This window comes from Clarias gariepinus, chromosome 20, assembly GCF_024256425.1.
Source record: "Clarias gariepinus isolate MV-2021 ecotype Netherlands chromosome 20, CGAR_prim_01v2, whole genome shotgun sequence".
Lineage (NCBI taxonomy): Eukaryota > Metazoa > Chordata > Actinopteri > Siluriformes > Clariidae > Clarias > Clarias gariepinus.
Window position 1 is genome coordinate 15074712 of NC_071119.1, and position 13307 is coordinate 15088018.

Below are 13307 nucleotides of genomic sequence, written 5' to 3' on the forward strand. Positions count from 1 at the left end.
GTACCTCATTATCTGTGCCGGTATAGCATAATGTTAACAGTATAACTTTGTCAGATTTATCACACCTCCATGGTTTATAGTCATACCCTTTATTATGTGCCATTCTAGGGATTTAGTAGTGCTCACTAGAATTTTTCTGTGTAATGGATTTAGTCCTGTCCACTGTCATTAAAAATGAGTAAACAAAAAATTTAATGCACGAAACATTTGTACTAACTTACACTTACACCTTCTAACAATTTCTCAACTTATCCCATTAGTGTATTTCGTAACTCCTATAAAGCATGGCCATATTTCAGAATGACAATGCCACAACTTGGTTCTGGGATCATGATGAATCACTTTAACACCTGAACTGGCCACTGTTGAGGTTTTTGTGTGCTAGAGATGACCTTACTTTCCATCATTATACAAGTTCTTTCAAAAAAATATTCCAATGTGTGAGTTATTTACTTTATTTTTTTCTTTTTGTTTTTGGACCAAGCAGCTGTAATTTCTACTGTCAAGTTTTTACATTATGGTGCAACCTCAACATCGCAGACCATGCCTGTTCATGCTGACACTTAGTTTGACCCTTCTGAAAGAGTATCAAATCTTTTGCTTCTTCTAAAATGGATGTTAAAGGAATCCGAAGCTTCTCACTGCATCAGTTCGGGTTGATAGCATTGTTTATATATATAATTCTTTTAATAATTTTTTTTTTAATGCTTCTGCTTTTTTATTGCAGAAGCATAATCTTACACTGAAAATTGTAGAAAAATTTAACCTTTATCTCAAATGAATAATAAAACAAAATGCAATGACTAGACACAGTTATTGGGCCCCTAACAATTCTGATAAAATTAATGTAAATAGAGCATTTTTGTTATATTTACTGTAGTTTATAAAGTTGATCAGAGTATCTAGAAACGTTTGGTTGATAATTCAGGACTACCTTTGCCTGTGGTATAAATATGATGTGACACAGAGGCCTACCTCTTATATATACCATCATGCAATACATATAGTATTAGGAAGATAGTGTGTATACATTTTTTTCATATATGCATTCTAGAACAACTGTTCAAAGGTGATTATGAGCAATTTTTTAAAATACATTTTAACTTGATAAACGAGCAGGGTCTTGACATATGAGTAGTACGCACGCGTTTGTCTGCCGAGCATTACATGATCACATCTAAATCGATAGTTCCTCCCTCTCTCTCTCTCTCTCTCTCTCTCTCTTTCTCTCCCTCTCTCTCTTCCTCTTTCTCTCACTTGCTGTGGGATTGTAGGTAATTGTCAGATATGCTCAGTCTCAGTGCACGTGCATCACTTGTATATTCAACCCCCGTGCACATGTGCATTGTTTATTATAACATTGACCACGTGTGCGCATTTTTATTTTGTGTTTAAGTGTAGTAACTGTTCTGTAGCAACTGTACTGCAACAACAGCCCTTGTGAAAAAAAATAAAAAGGCTGTAGCTCAATCTATTTAACAACAATGCAATGTCAAATTTTCGCAAATTCCGTAAAGGAGGCAAAATCAGGTGTCATTAGAGAGGCTTAAAAAAGTTCACCAACAGAGACTTTTTGTCAGAGAGCAGTCATTTCGTTACTGTGCGTTTGCGCATGTGCATGAGAAAGTCGTCCTACACAGTAGCCCGCTTTCTCCACATCTCCTCTCTCTAATTAAGTAACATCATCAACAGTCAGTTGTTATTTAAAAAAATAACCTGTTCTGAAATGGGTCTTGCAAGAACAGTATTGTGAAGTGCATTTGAAAAACCCATCAAGCACCATGATGATCTGCAGCGTGCATATCAGCAGGAATGTATACCCCCTGCTAGAGATGACATGCTGTGAGTGCCATGGTATATGCCTATTGGACTTGTTGGACTTGGAAAGTGTTTTTCTGGCATGCTGCTGTTGAGCAGGCCCTGTTTCATGCCCTCCTGATTAGCTTGCCACAGTCTCAATCTCAATAACGTCCGTTCTGGCTTGCTGCCACAGCCACACAATTGTGACATCCTAGACAGATTCTTCGCTTCAGATTCCTGATATGCCACTGGTGATGACTGGCTACTACAGTATGCCTTACAGCCTACAGCCACTGCTACCAGACTGCGAGTGGTGATCGGCCACTTGGTACTCAACATGGACATGGTGCTGACAGGCAAGTGATTGCTGCTACCGCTACATGCCCACCTTCTCAGCCTGCTACTGCCACGGCTTACCAGCTTCTTGCCAACATGTCTGCTGAACACTGCTCCAGACCCACTGTATTTATTTCTTTTTTTCCTGATTTCCTTCATTTTTTCTCATTAGTCTGAGTCAACCTATTGCAATATGTATTTATGCGTGCATATATACATACATACATACATACATACATACATACTTTATTTACAAGAATGGAAATATTGTTCTGTAATGGTATTTATTTGGTTATTTTAGGATATGTTTGTAAATAGTCAATGGTTTTGTACATCATAATCCAGACACGATACACATATGTATTATATATAGAAGAATTTCAAAAACTTTAAATGTATTTCCAAGGTCAGTTACCAAAACCATCAAATGCTATAATGAAACTTTCTCATAAGTCCCAGGAAAGCAAGACCAAGAGCTACCTCTGCTGCAGAGGATAAGTTTATTGGAAAGACCAACCTCAGAAACCACTGGTTTAAAGGTTCTTGGATAAGAGCCCAAATAAATATCTTGTAGACTTCATGCAGCAGATATATTTCAACATCCATGCTCAGAGAAGACTACTAGACCAGGCCTTCATAATTTAATTGTGGCAAATAAACCATATTTTGGAAGAGTAACAAGCATAAGAGTGACTTACTTAGTCAAAAAACATGAGTAAAGGACCATAGGTTAGTGGAAAACTGTCTGTTAAAATTAGCAATTTTTGGTTTAAACCACTGTGGACATAGAGAAGGTGAATGGATGGTTCTTGAATGTCTGGTTCCCGCTGTGAAGCATGAAGGAAGAGGTTTGATCAGGGTCAGGAATAGTTTAGTGGTTAAGGCATTGGACTACAGTTCAGAAGGTCCCAGATTTAAAATACATAACCACCAAATTGTCCCTGTTGGGCCCATGAGCAAGGCCCTTAACACTTTTTTATAATAATGATATAAAAATGTAAGTCACTCTGGATAAGGTAGTCTGCCAAATGCCTAAATGTTTGCTAGTGTGTTTTGCTGGTGACATGGTTGGTGACATAGTCAAAATTGGGGGTACACCTAACCAGCATGGGTACCTCAGCATATTGAAATGACCATCCCTTTTGGTTTGCCTTTAGTTGGACCATAATTTGTTATCTAACAGAGCAATGACTCCAAACTACTTCATGAGGCTGACTGAGAGCATGCCAAGAGTGTGTGAAGCTGTTATCAAAGCGAAAGATGGCTACTTTAAATAATTAAAAAATATTTAAAAAAAATAGAATTATTTAACATATTTTTGTTGACTACACAAAAATGTTCACAATTTTTTTCAGGGGGAAGTCAAGGTATACAGGTAGACTAAAGATATACACAAACAGATGGGGGGGGGTGCAAGGGAGTATTTTGTTTGCCTTTAAATCTGTGAAACTAGCAGTATGCTATTTTACAGTCACCTGCACATTGTGTAGGACACTGTAGCAGGTCATATTTTATACTCCTTTGCTTTTATTCAAATCTTATTTGATAAAGAATATGATATCAGTTTGTATTAAGTGTGCATGCCTCCTTAGCACTTGTCTAAAATTTTACTCCTTCCCACTCTTGCAGCAATTCATCCCTCAGTTATTTATTGTCTTTTAAAGCTAAATCAAATCTGCACACTCTGGCATAGTGAATTCCATTGTGATCAGTGCTGTGCAAAATAGATCACACTTGGGGCTGCCAGTTGCATGTTACTATCCAATTCCACTCAGCTAGTTTAACACATGCCAGCTGACAGAGGCAGTTCCAGACGCTTTTTTTTTTTTTTTTTTTTTTTTTAGCTATTTCCACAGCCCTGGTTTGGGTAATTATCAGCCTGAAGGGTAAGAAACAAAAAAAAAACAAAAAAAACAGATAATGTTGGTACCCTGACATCCTATATTTAAACAGGTCTCATTGAGATGTATGGGCGGCCATAGTCATGGTCATTCGTATAAGAATTTTACTGCATGTTATATAGTGTATTCTGTACTTAACACATACAATTTAAATTTGAATTGAATTTATAAGGAGGCCGTATTGGAGGGCATGAGAATTCACTTGGCATGCTTTAAATTTCCAAAATTAAAGATTTTAACTGAGCAGTGTCCATATGAGTGCATTTTAAAAATAGATAATTCTTGATATTATTATATAAAATATAATATAATAAAATAGATATAAAATTTTGCATATGTTTTTCAACTGAAGAATGTAGTTATATTTGTAATGGTGTGGTTTGATGCCATATTTTTTCTGATAGAATAGATTACAATATTGTTCTGAATAAACTTAACTAACAAATATTTAATTAGTCAAATACTTTTTTTTTTTTTTTTTTTGAAGCAGCAGCAATAGAAGTATACGTAGTATTGGTTGCAGAAGTAGTTGTGGTACTAGCATTATTTAAACATTTCAAAATGCCCATAGTAACGACCAATTGACAACTTTATCATGTGCCGTTCATCTGTCATGCTTTTGCTTCCAGGAAGAAAAGATCTGAGATAATAGCCAGAGACAAACCATTTCACCCTGCAGTTTGCCATGGTCCTCACACCAGGCCCCGGTGCTGAAGTGTTTTTTACACACATTCAGCTCTTCTCTGGAGACCAAAGATGCTTTGGGGGCTGTTTCCTTTCCGAAAGCATTCTCCAAGGGCTTTTGTTAGCATTGATCCCACCAAAGTAGCCAGGGTCGATGATCCGTGACCATCTCATTTATCTTTCAGGGATTGAGGGATTCCGCTGTGATATTGATACCAACGAGTGTGGCTCCAGCCCGTGCCAAAACCACGGCCATTGTGTGGACATGGTCAACAGTTACTAGTAAGGAGTAAATGCAATAACCTTCTTGTCTTTATAAAAGATTCAGTTTGAAATGGAAGGAGAATCTAATTTCTTTTCTATTTTTTTAAATTATTTTTGTTTGTTTTGTTTTTTCCATCATCGATCATTTATCCAGCTTTTTTTAATCCATTGGTTAAAATGACATACACAAATGGCTTCCAATTAGGCAGAGTGCGACATGGCTAAGACTTGCACTTTTAAGATATAAAAAGCACCAGCTTGTCACAGGGCAGTAAAAGGAACTGTGAGTGTATGGCCTTAGCTGAAAGCCATTGATTTGTAGCCATTACACGGTGCAAATAATGATCGTGTGGAGCAACTCCTCCTCTCCTCATGTCATTGGCTGCAGGAATGGCATCACAAGAGAATTTAGCTTCTGTGTTATTGACCCATCGGCTTTGCACTGCTGTGCATTGCACAGGATTTACAAGAAAGTGCTGGATGTGTAGCAGTGATGGCAGAATTTGCAGAAAATGCAAAAGAATCTGTCTGTATTTTTAAAAATGGGCCAGATCTTGCCAGATGATATCTACTAACACACATCATGATGTCTATGTAAACTAGGTCTTTGGAAGAGTGCTGAAAAATAGCATACAGGGCAGGTAATCTACATACCCACGCCTCATGCCAAACTAATTATTTTCCCCATTAAGGAAAACTCTGTAACCTGTAAAGTTTTTCAGTGTGTGAGATTGCTTGCAGAAAAGGACATCCTATAAAGGACATCAATCAATAACCTTATTCTCTCCTTTCGAAGCTGTAATTGTAAACCTGGATTCTCGGGTCAGCACTGTGAGGAAGACATCAATGAGTGTGCGTCCAACCCATGCCTAAACCATGGCATCTGCCAAGACCTGGTGGACAGGTAAATAGATCAGATAAATGTATATAAATAAATTGTAGATAAATGTGGATGAATATTTCATCTTTAATATGTGATCTTCAGTTGGGTGGAAGTTTTTGTCTGATTAGATTCTAAGTGGGCATTTTGGGATTTACCCTGTGTGATTTTCATGTTTTCTTATGTTACCTTCATTCATGTTCTATAACGCTTATCCTGTATACAGCCTATACCAGGAGACTTACAGCACAAGGCAGGGTACACCCTGGACAGGGTGCCAATCCAATGCAGGGCACACACACACAATTGTACACACACATTTAATCGTAATTAAATGCACATTTACTGTAAGTGCACTGATCCACAGACCATCACAACAATTTGGAATTGTGGTGGTAGCACTGTCATATGTCATTTCTAAATACTATCCTCTGTACCTGGTCCACCTACATGTACGGCATTCAGGTACAGTAGATGACTGGGTGTACAGGTAGACGGACTGACAGATTGATTAATAGATTTTACCAAACGTTCAGTGATCCTCACATCCTAACCACTATCTTCTCTTACTCTCACCTTCTTTAACAAGCCTGTTCATGTCAGGTGAGAACCTGCCCTGGAGGATGTATTCGAGGTCCCTAAGCAACCTTTCTCAGATTTGAAGAAAGTGAAACATTTTAAACCAACAAAAAAGTTACAGCATGCTTTAACAAAGCTGATTTCGCCAAAGTAATTTTGCCGATCATTTGACTGCATGAACTTGTTACATTTCGGTCCAGGTTTAATGATTGACGAAATGATTATGCAATTCGATCTTGTCCGAATGGAAAATTACATTTTAATGGTGCATTGCAGTGTATCCAATTATTTGTAATTATTTCCTCTCCTAGCTCATACAAACAATTCATTTTTTTTTTTTTTCATTTTTTCGGGGGAGTAATGACAAAGTGTGTTGCTGAAAAGTCAAACGCTGCACTGAACACAAGTGATGGAGTCTTGAGGACCTCTCTCTTTGACACCCTCATGCCCTCACACTCACACACAGGCGGTCCGCACCTTTACGGTTGTGACACGTACGGACTTGAAGGAGCACTGCAGGGAGTAGAGTGCAAATGGGGACAGGGCCTTACTTTGTTTCTTTCTTTCATCAACCTGGAGGACAGCTTACTGGTAGCAAAAGGAAATCTAATGAGTGAGAGAATATGAGGATATTTACAGGAGGTTTTTTTTAGATAAGATATGATAATAAGCCTGTTAAATCACAGTTGGTCACAGTTGTGCACTTTGGGTGAGAATTTTTTTCCGATTTGGCCAGCACTACACTACTTAGAGAAGAAAATGGCTGCTACAGTATATGATCTGACCATACACACACACACGCACACACACACACACACACACACACACACACACACACACACACTTTCTCTCTCTCTCTCTCTCTCTCTCTCTCTCTCTCTCTCTCTCTCTTTAATGACATAAGAGACCAGGATTCACCATGAGATCATGGTTATAATTTTTTTTTCCTTCTGGAGTTTCTCCTCATAAGGCTTAATAGGCACCCTGGGGCCTCTTGTATCTCTGTTGAACAGATAGGTTGACAAGTCCCAGGGCCAATTTAGGTCTTAAATAGTTCCTTTGCTTTATCTCACACTGCAAAGACACTTCCATATGATAGGTGCATCTGGTTTTCTTTTTTCAACACGCTGTCCTGGATGGCATAGTCCAAGGGAGTTTATATTAAACAGAGTTCATGTCTCCTCTTCTCCTCATCTTCTCTCCCTTTGGTAGAAACCAGGTGAGGAGTTTCATATAGAGTACCGTAGCAAATACAGTATGTTAAAAGCTTGGCCGGCTCTAAGGTTTTGAGTCAGATTTGAATTGGGGCTCTTTCAATCAGTCTGATTCATTCGAACCTAATGTTGAATTAATGGTTTTTTATTAACAGAGTAATAAAGAAACTGACATTTTAAAGAATCGTATTCCAATGTTACTGCTCCACTTATGCACTGCCCAGCCATAACATCAACCAGGACAGCTCTGGCTCCTCAGGGCAGGACTTCATAAGAGCTCTGTGGGTGTTCTTTGGGTTGGGCTGTGAGGCCCCCGTGGATCAAACTTGTCTGTCAAGCACATTCTATGGGTGCTTGGTTGGATTGGGTTGGATTGGGTTGGATCAGAGGAGTTTCAAGGCTGGGTCAAAGACCTTCAGCTCTTTGTCGGTTGGGCCCTCGTGTGCTTTGGGCTGTAGTGCATTGGCCTTTCTGTTGTGCCCAGGATTGACTTTTCTTGGCGATTTGTGCTGTATTGGCTTTTTTGTGGGATCAGACTGAGGAGGCTGGCCTTTGTTCCTCAAAGGCATGGGTGAGCTTTGGATGCTCATGATCCTGTCATTGGTTTATTAGCATTTAATTGATAAATTAATGTTAATGTGTTAATGTTATGTGGTGTCAATGTTAGGGCTGGTCAGTATATAAGCTAATCCACTTTTGCACCTACTTGCAGTGGTAGTGGGAGCTACAGAGGGCAGTGGTAGCTCAGTGGATGATCGGTGGTTCGATCCCCAGCTCCACCAGGTTGCCATTACTGAGCCCTTGAGCAAGGCTCTTAACCCTTTCTGCTCCAGGGGGCCTGTATCATGACTGACCCTGTGCTCTAACCCCAGTTACACTGGGATATGTGAAGAAAGAATCTTACAGTGCTGTAATGTATATGTGACGAATTAAGGCTTAACTTTTTAACATAATGTGCTTATAATAGTACAACATAAACACAACATTTTAAAACCATTTTTACATTTTTGCTTTACTCGACTCTACTTTAGTCTCTACCTGAGTGGGGAAACCATCACTAATTAATTCAGTCAGTTCTGTTCTGTTGACAGCAGCACGGTGGCTTAGTGGTTTTAGCACGGTCACCTTGCACCTTCAGGGTCAACGGATTGATTTCCGCCTCGGGGTCTGTGTGCATGGAGTTTGCATGTTCTCCCTGCGCTTGGTGGGTTTCCTCTGGGTAATCTGGGTTTTCTTCAACAGTCCAAAATCATGCAGGTTAGAATAATTTTAAATTGCATTTAGGGTGTAAATGAGCATATAATTGCGTGCCCTACAATGGATTGGCACCCCATCCATTAGACCTTACCTTGTCTGCTGGGATAGGCTCCAGTCCCCGACTGGAGCGATAAGTGAGTGTTTTGTTGACTAAATATCATGTTATTAATATTCATAAAAAATTCCCTTCAAAATGATTACTGTATCAACATATTTAAATTTAAGGCAGAATTTCCACTTAAGAGTTTAAGAAGATCTTCATCCTGTATTCAGGGTCGCAGGGACATGGAGCCTATCCCAGCAGACAAGGCAAGGTCTACACGACCACCCACTGTGAAATACTCATACGACTGTGCGTGACTTATAAAGGAAAGATTGGATGGAAAAGAAAGATAGAACGAATTTATGTGCAAGAAAAGAAAAATTTTACTAAGAAAAAAATAATAGTATTTTTATGTTTAACTCATTAAATGGAATTGCACATATTTACAAACTAGAATAATTGTAGTAAAATAGACATATTATTATTATGTAAAATCTGACAAGCCTCAAACCATTTTTTTAGTGTAAATGAGGTCATTTTAATATTTTACCACTTTATTCAGTGTCGTGTGTACGTGAGTACAGTATGAGCACCGTCCTCTGTTTTGGTGATATGACAACACAGGAGAAGCACCGACATTTTGACAGCATGTACCTTATTACAATCTGCACCCATATCCATTTCACTATCCAACAATTTATTTTAATCAGGAAACATCACGCTTGGATGACAAGGTTTCAGAGATTTTAGGCAGTTTGACTGCATTAACAGCTGTGCATATTAAAATGGTACCTTACACAACATGATCTTTCCAGGCAGAAAACCAAGGAAAAGTTTCCTAAAAAATGTCCATGCCATTTTCATGAAAGATATTCATCTTCTCACAGTAGAGATGTTAAAGTATATTCTCAGTTATATTTTGGTCAAAGCCAGATTTCTGTCCGCAACATCCACCAGGCTCTGCATGATGTTTTCGCAAGCATCTCAGTGTGTACAAGATGTCAAACCTTAGCTGGATAGGCAACTCCAGCTGTTGCTGCTGGAAAACATCAGCAAACATTACTGGTCTTAGCTAAGACCAGGAATTTGTGAAGCTAAAGTGGGCTCACGTTAGACAGTTGAGCCTGATAAATTTTGGTTTCTAGTGCAGATGGTTGTGTCAGAATTGGGCATCAGCAGCATGAATCCATGGACTTAACTAGCCCTGTGTCAACACTTCAGGCTGTCGGAGGTGGTGTCTTGGTAGGGAAAATGTTTTCTTGGCACACAATGATTAGTGTTGCCAACCATATGCATCACCACCTTATAATAAATCACATCACTTTTTAATGGCTACTTCCAGCTGATCCAAGACCCGGCAACGATGCGCAAAATATCACCCCAGTTAGACAGTTTGCTTTATTTTTTCAGTGTTCAGCTAACTTTCAACTGGTGCCAGGATCATGGGCACGCAAGGCTCACCCATTTCCTCTGGGACAAAAGGCCAGCTCTTCAGTTGCGATTCAAGAGGAAAGCCAAGGCAGCACAAATCAGCAAAAAAAGTCAGTGCTGGCTGCAATAGAACCGCCATCTGCATCGAGGGGTCGAGCAGGCAAACCTGCCTCCAAACTTCCTCTACCCCAATCCGAGTGCGCACACATGGAATCCACCATAGTTCTACCCACAGCACCGAAAGAATCTGCTGCCAGACACCACAGTTCACCCCAGAGACCCTGTAGACTCATGCCCTGGGGGACCAATGGCACAAGGGGAACCTAAAACCTGGGTGGTTTTAATGTTAATGTTTTTTAATGTTATGGCTGATCAGTGTAGGCCTACTGGTATTTGAGCTTCATAGACATATGGGTCATACTGTACAGTAGGTAAACATCTGATAGGCAGTCCTCTAAGCTGCTTGTATAGCTTCGTAGGTAGAGCCTTCTGTAAGTGAAGAGCTTTGCTTTGTTCTGTGTTTGTTTGTCGAGTATGCTTGTTACGTTAGCTGTTTGTTCAGCAGCTCTTTACTTTCCTGAACTGTGAAATCTCTGGATATTACAGCAGCTCAAGGGCAAGCAACAGCCAGCTTCTGCTGCTTTCTTATTATTACAGTTTTACTTGTTTTATTTTCTGCAGCATTAAATACACCGAAAAAAAAAAACTTCATGTAGCTTGAATACATAAAACATTGATCATCTGTATGCTTTGGTGTAAAGATTTAGTATTGCTCAGAGCTAATTCAAAATAAGTATACTTAACTTTGCAGGTTTTTTGATGTTTAAAGCATGCACCAGTGTTGGTTATATTTTGAAGAGTTATTTGTTTAGCTTTAAGCACAGATGCACTTTTTTTTTTCAATCCAAAAAAAAACTATATAGCTTTCAATGCTCCTGCCTGCCTGGATACAATGGGCCTGTGTGTGATATGGACGTGAAGGAGTGTGAAGCCTCATCCTGCCTCCATGACGGTGTGTGTATCAACAATCCAAGGGGCTTTATATGCATGTGCAAGCCTGGATACACGGGTATGTTCCTTTTAAACCCCTAATCGATGACAGATCAATAGGAAATATTGAGGCATAAGGTGTGTGGAGCTCACTTTCCTTTTCCAGATGAATTTGTTAATGGAAACAAATTGCACAAAGCATACCTAATTACTCCTTGCTTAGAGCTAAATTTCCTGCACATGCAAACCCAGACTCTTTGAGTTCATTTAACAGTCCCCTGTCATTTACTTCTCTCAATTAGCCAGGCTTTTATCACCTTGCTTTTAATTCGTAAAAAAAAAATAATAATAATAATAATACGTTTTTTGTGTTTTTTTAATAATTTTTTTTTTTAGAATAATGTTTGTGCTTTTTCGAGTTAGGTTCATATAGTCGTGATTCCTGTCAGCCTCAGCCCCAAGATTAATTTCATTTGTCTTCCACTTTGTATTATCAATTTATCCTTTTCCAGGTGGAGACGCAGGGAGGAACAAGCAAAAAAAATTAAATCTCAGAGGTATAGGCGCTCCTGAGAGAGTTCAACCTGGCATGCAAGCTCCAATTCCCCAAGAAGCAGCTTTTATTATTAGGCACCTTCTCAGCCTCGTACAAGTCATTACTTTTTCTCTTTTCTCGGCTCATCTGAGGAAAGAGATGTGTCCCTGGAGAGCTGGGCCAGAGGATATATTTTGGATTGCTTCATCTGACTCGAACTCACAGGAAATATTTGCCCTAATAAGACATGCAATGGTGTCGCAACTGTTTTTTTCTTTTTCTGAAGCATAAGAAAAAGAACAAAGATGGTTCATGTGACAAAACTTGCTGTGCATCATATGCTAGTGTCAGCTGAGTTCTGTTCCTCCAGGCAGCGCTGTTGAATTTTCAAAGCTTATTGATCAGAATTTTTTTTTTGTTTGTTTTTTTAAATAAAATTACTTTGACAGTAGTGTTCGATCCTAACCAAATGACAGGTTTATATGAATGCTCCTATGTTATAATTTCTATAGTAACTGCTCATTTAAAGGGATCTTAAGTCTAAAGCAATAAACAGATTTAGATTTAGATTTGTAAGCGTTAATATGGTGAGGATTTCTATGAGAATGGAGACTCCAATGTCAGCACTGTCAGAGAGAAAGCTTTTTTTATGGAGTCTTCATGGAAGGGAACACTTTTTGGCTTACCAGTGGCAATATTTCAGATGCTGTCATCTCTGTTGTGAGCGAATCTCAATATCCGCACATATCACAACACGCCTGTTTTTAGTCGATGATTTGTTTTCACTGAGGGCAATAGAACAATGCTTCAAAGAACAGACTCAATCTGCGCTGAATGTGATTGACATTGCATCATGTATTCCTACTCATGCACTATGTGTGCTCTGCGAGAGGTCTCCGGAATGTGGAAAATGAATACTTCCTGTATACAAAGGTTCTGCGACGGTATAAATGCAGCACCTCTGTGTATCCTTTACTTTCTTTTTTTCTTTCTTTCACATGCATTCCCTCTGGGACAACAAATCTGATGATACCACATGGATTAAAGTAGTTCCTGTGGAGCAAAATAATTGAGGCTATGAGAATGAGAATGTATAGTTTTCCTGCGCTGTGAGTGAAAAGGTTTCATCCTGCACCAATATGATTTTATCGGTTGGTCTCTCTGGGGGATCCCCTTTTTCAGACAAGTGTTTTTTTTCTCAGCGAGGTCCCTTACAAAAGCTAGGATTTACATTATACAGAAGTACTTAATATATCCCCTGGCATGTTGTGACATTAAAGGTTAAAGTATTTTAAGATTTTCTTTTATCTGTTTTTATCCAAACTAGAGTGTTATAATACTATACCATGATATAGAGCATTATACGATAGTGATGGGAAGTTTGGATCATTTT

At 38.9% G+C, this 13307-nt stretch overlaps 1 protein-coding gene across 1 annotated transcript in view; it reads left to right on the forward strand.

The window, feature by feature from the left end:
- The window catches only part of eys (eyes shut homolog), a 330983-nt gene that overhangs the window by 159812 nt on the left and 157864 nt on the right, over positions 1–13307 (forward strand). Inside the window, 3 exon segments of the mRNA XM_053479756.1 lie at positions 4907–5003; positions 5782–5889; positions 11313–11458. Of these exon segments, the coding sequence (XP_053335731.1) occupies positions 4907–5003; positions 5782–5889; positions 11313–11458 (351 nt within the window).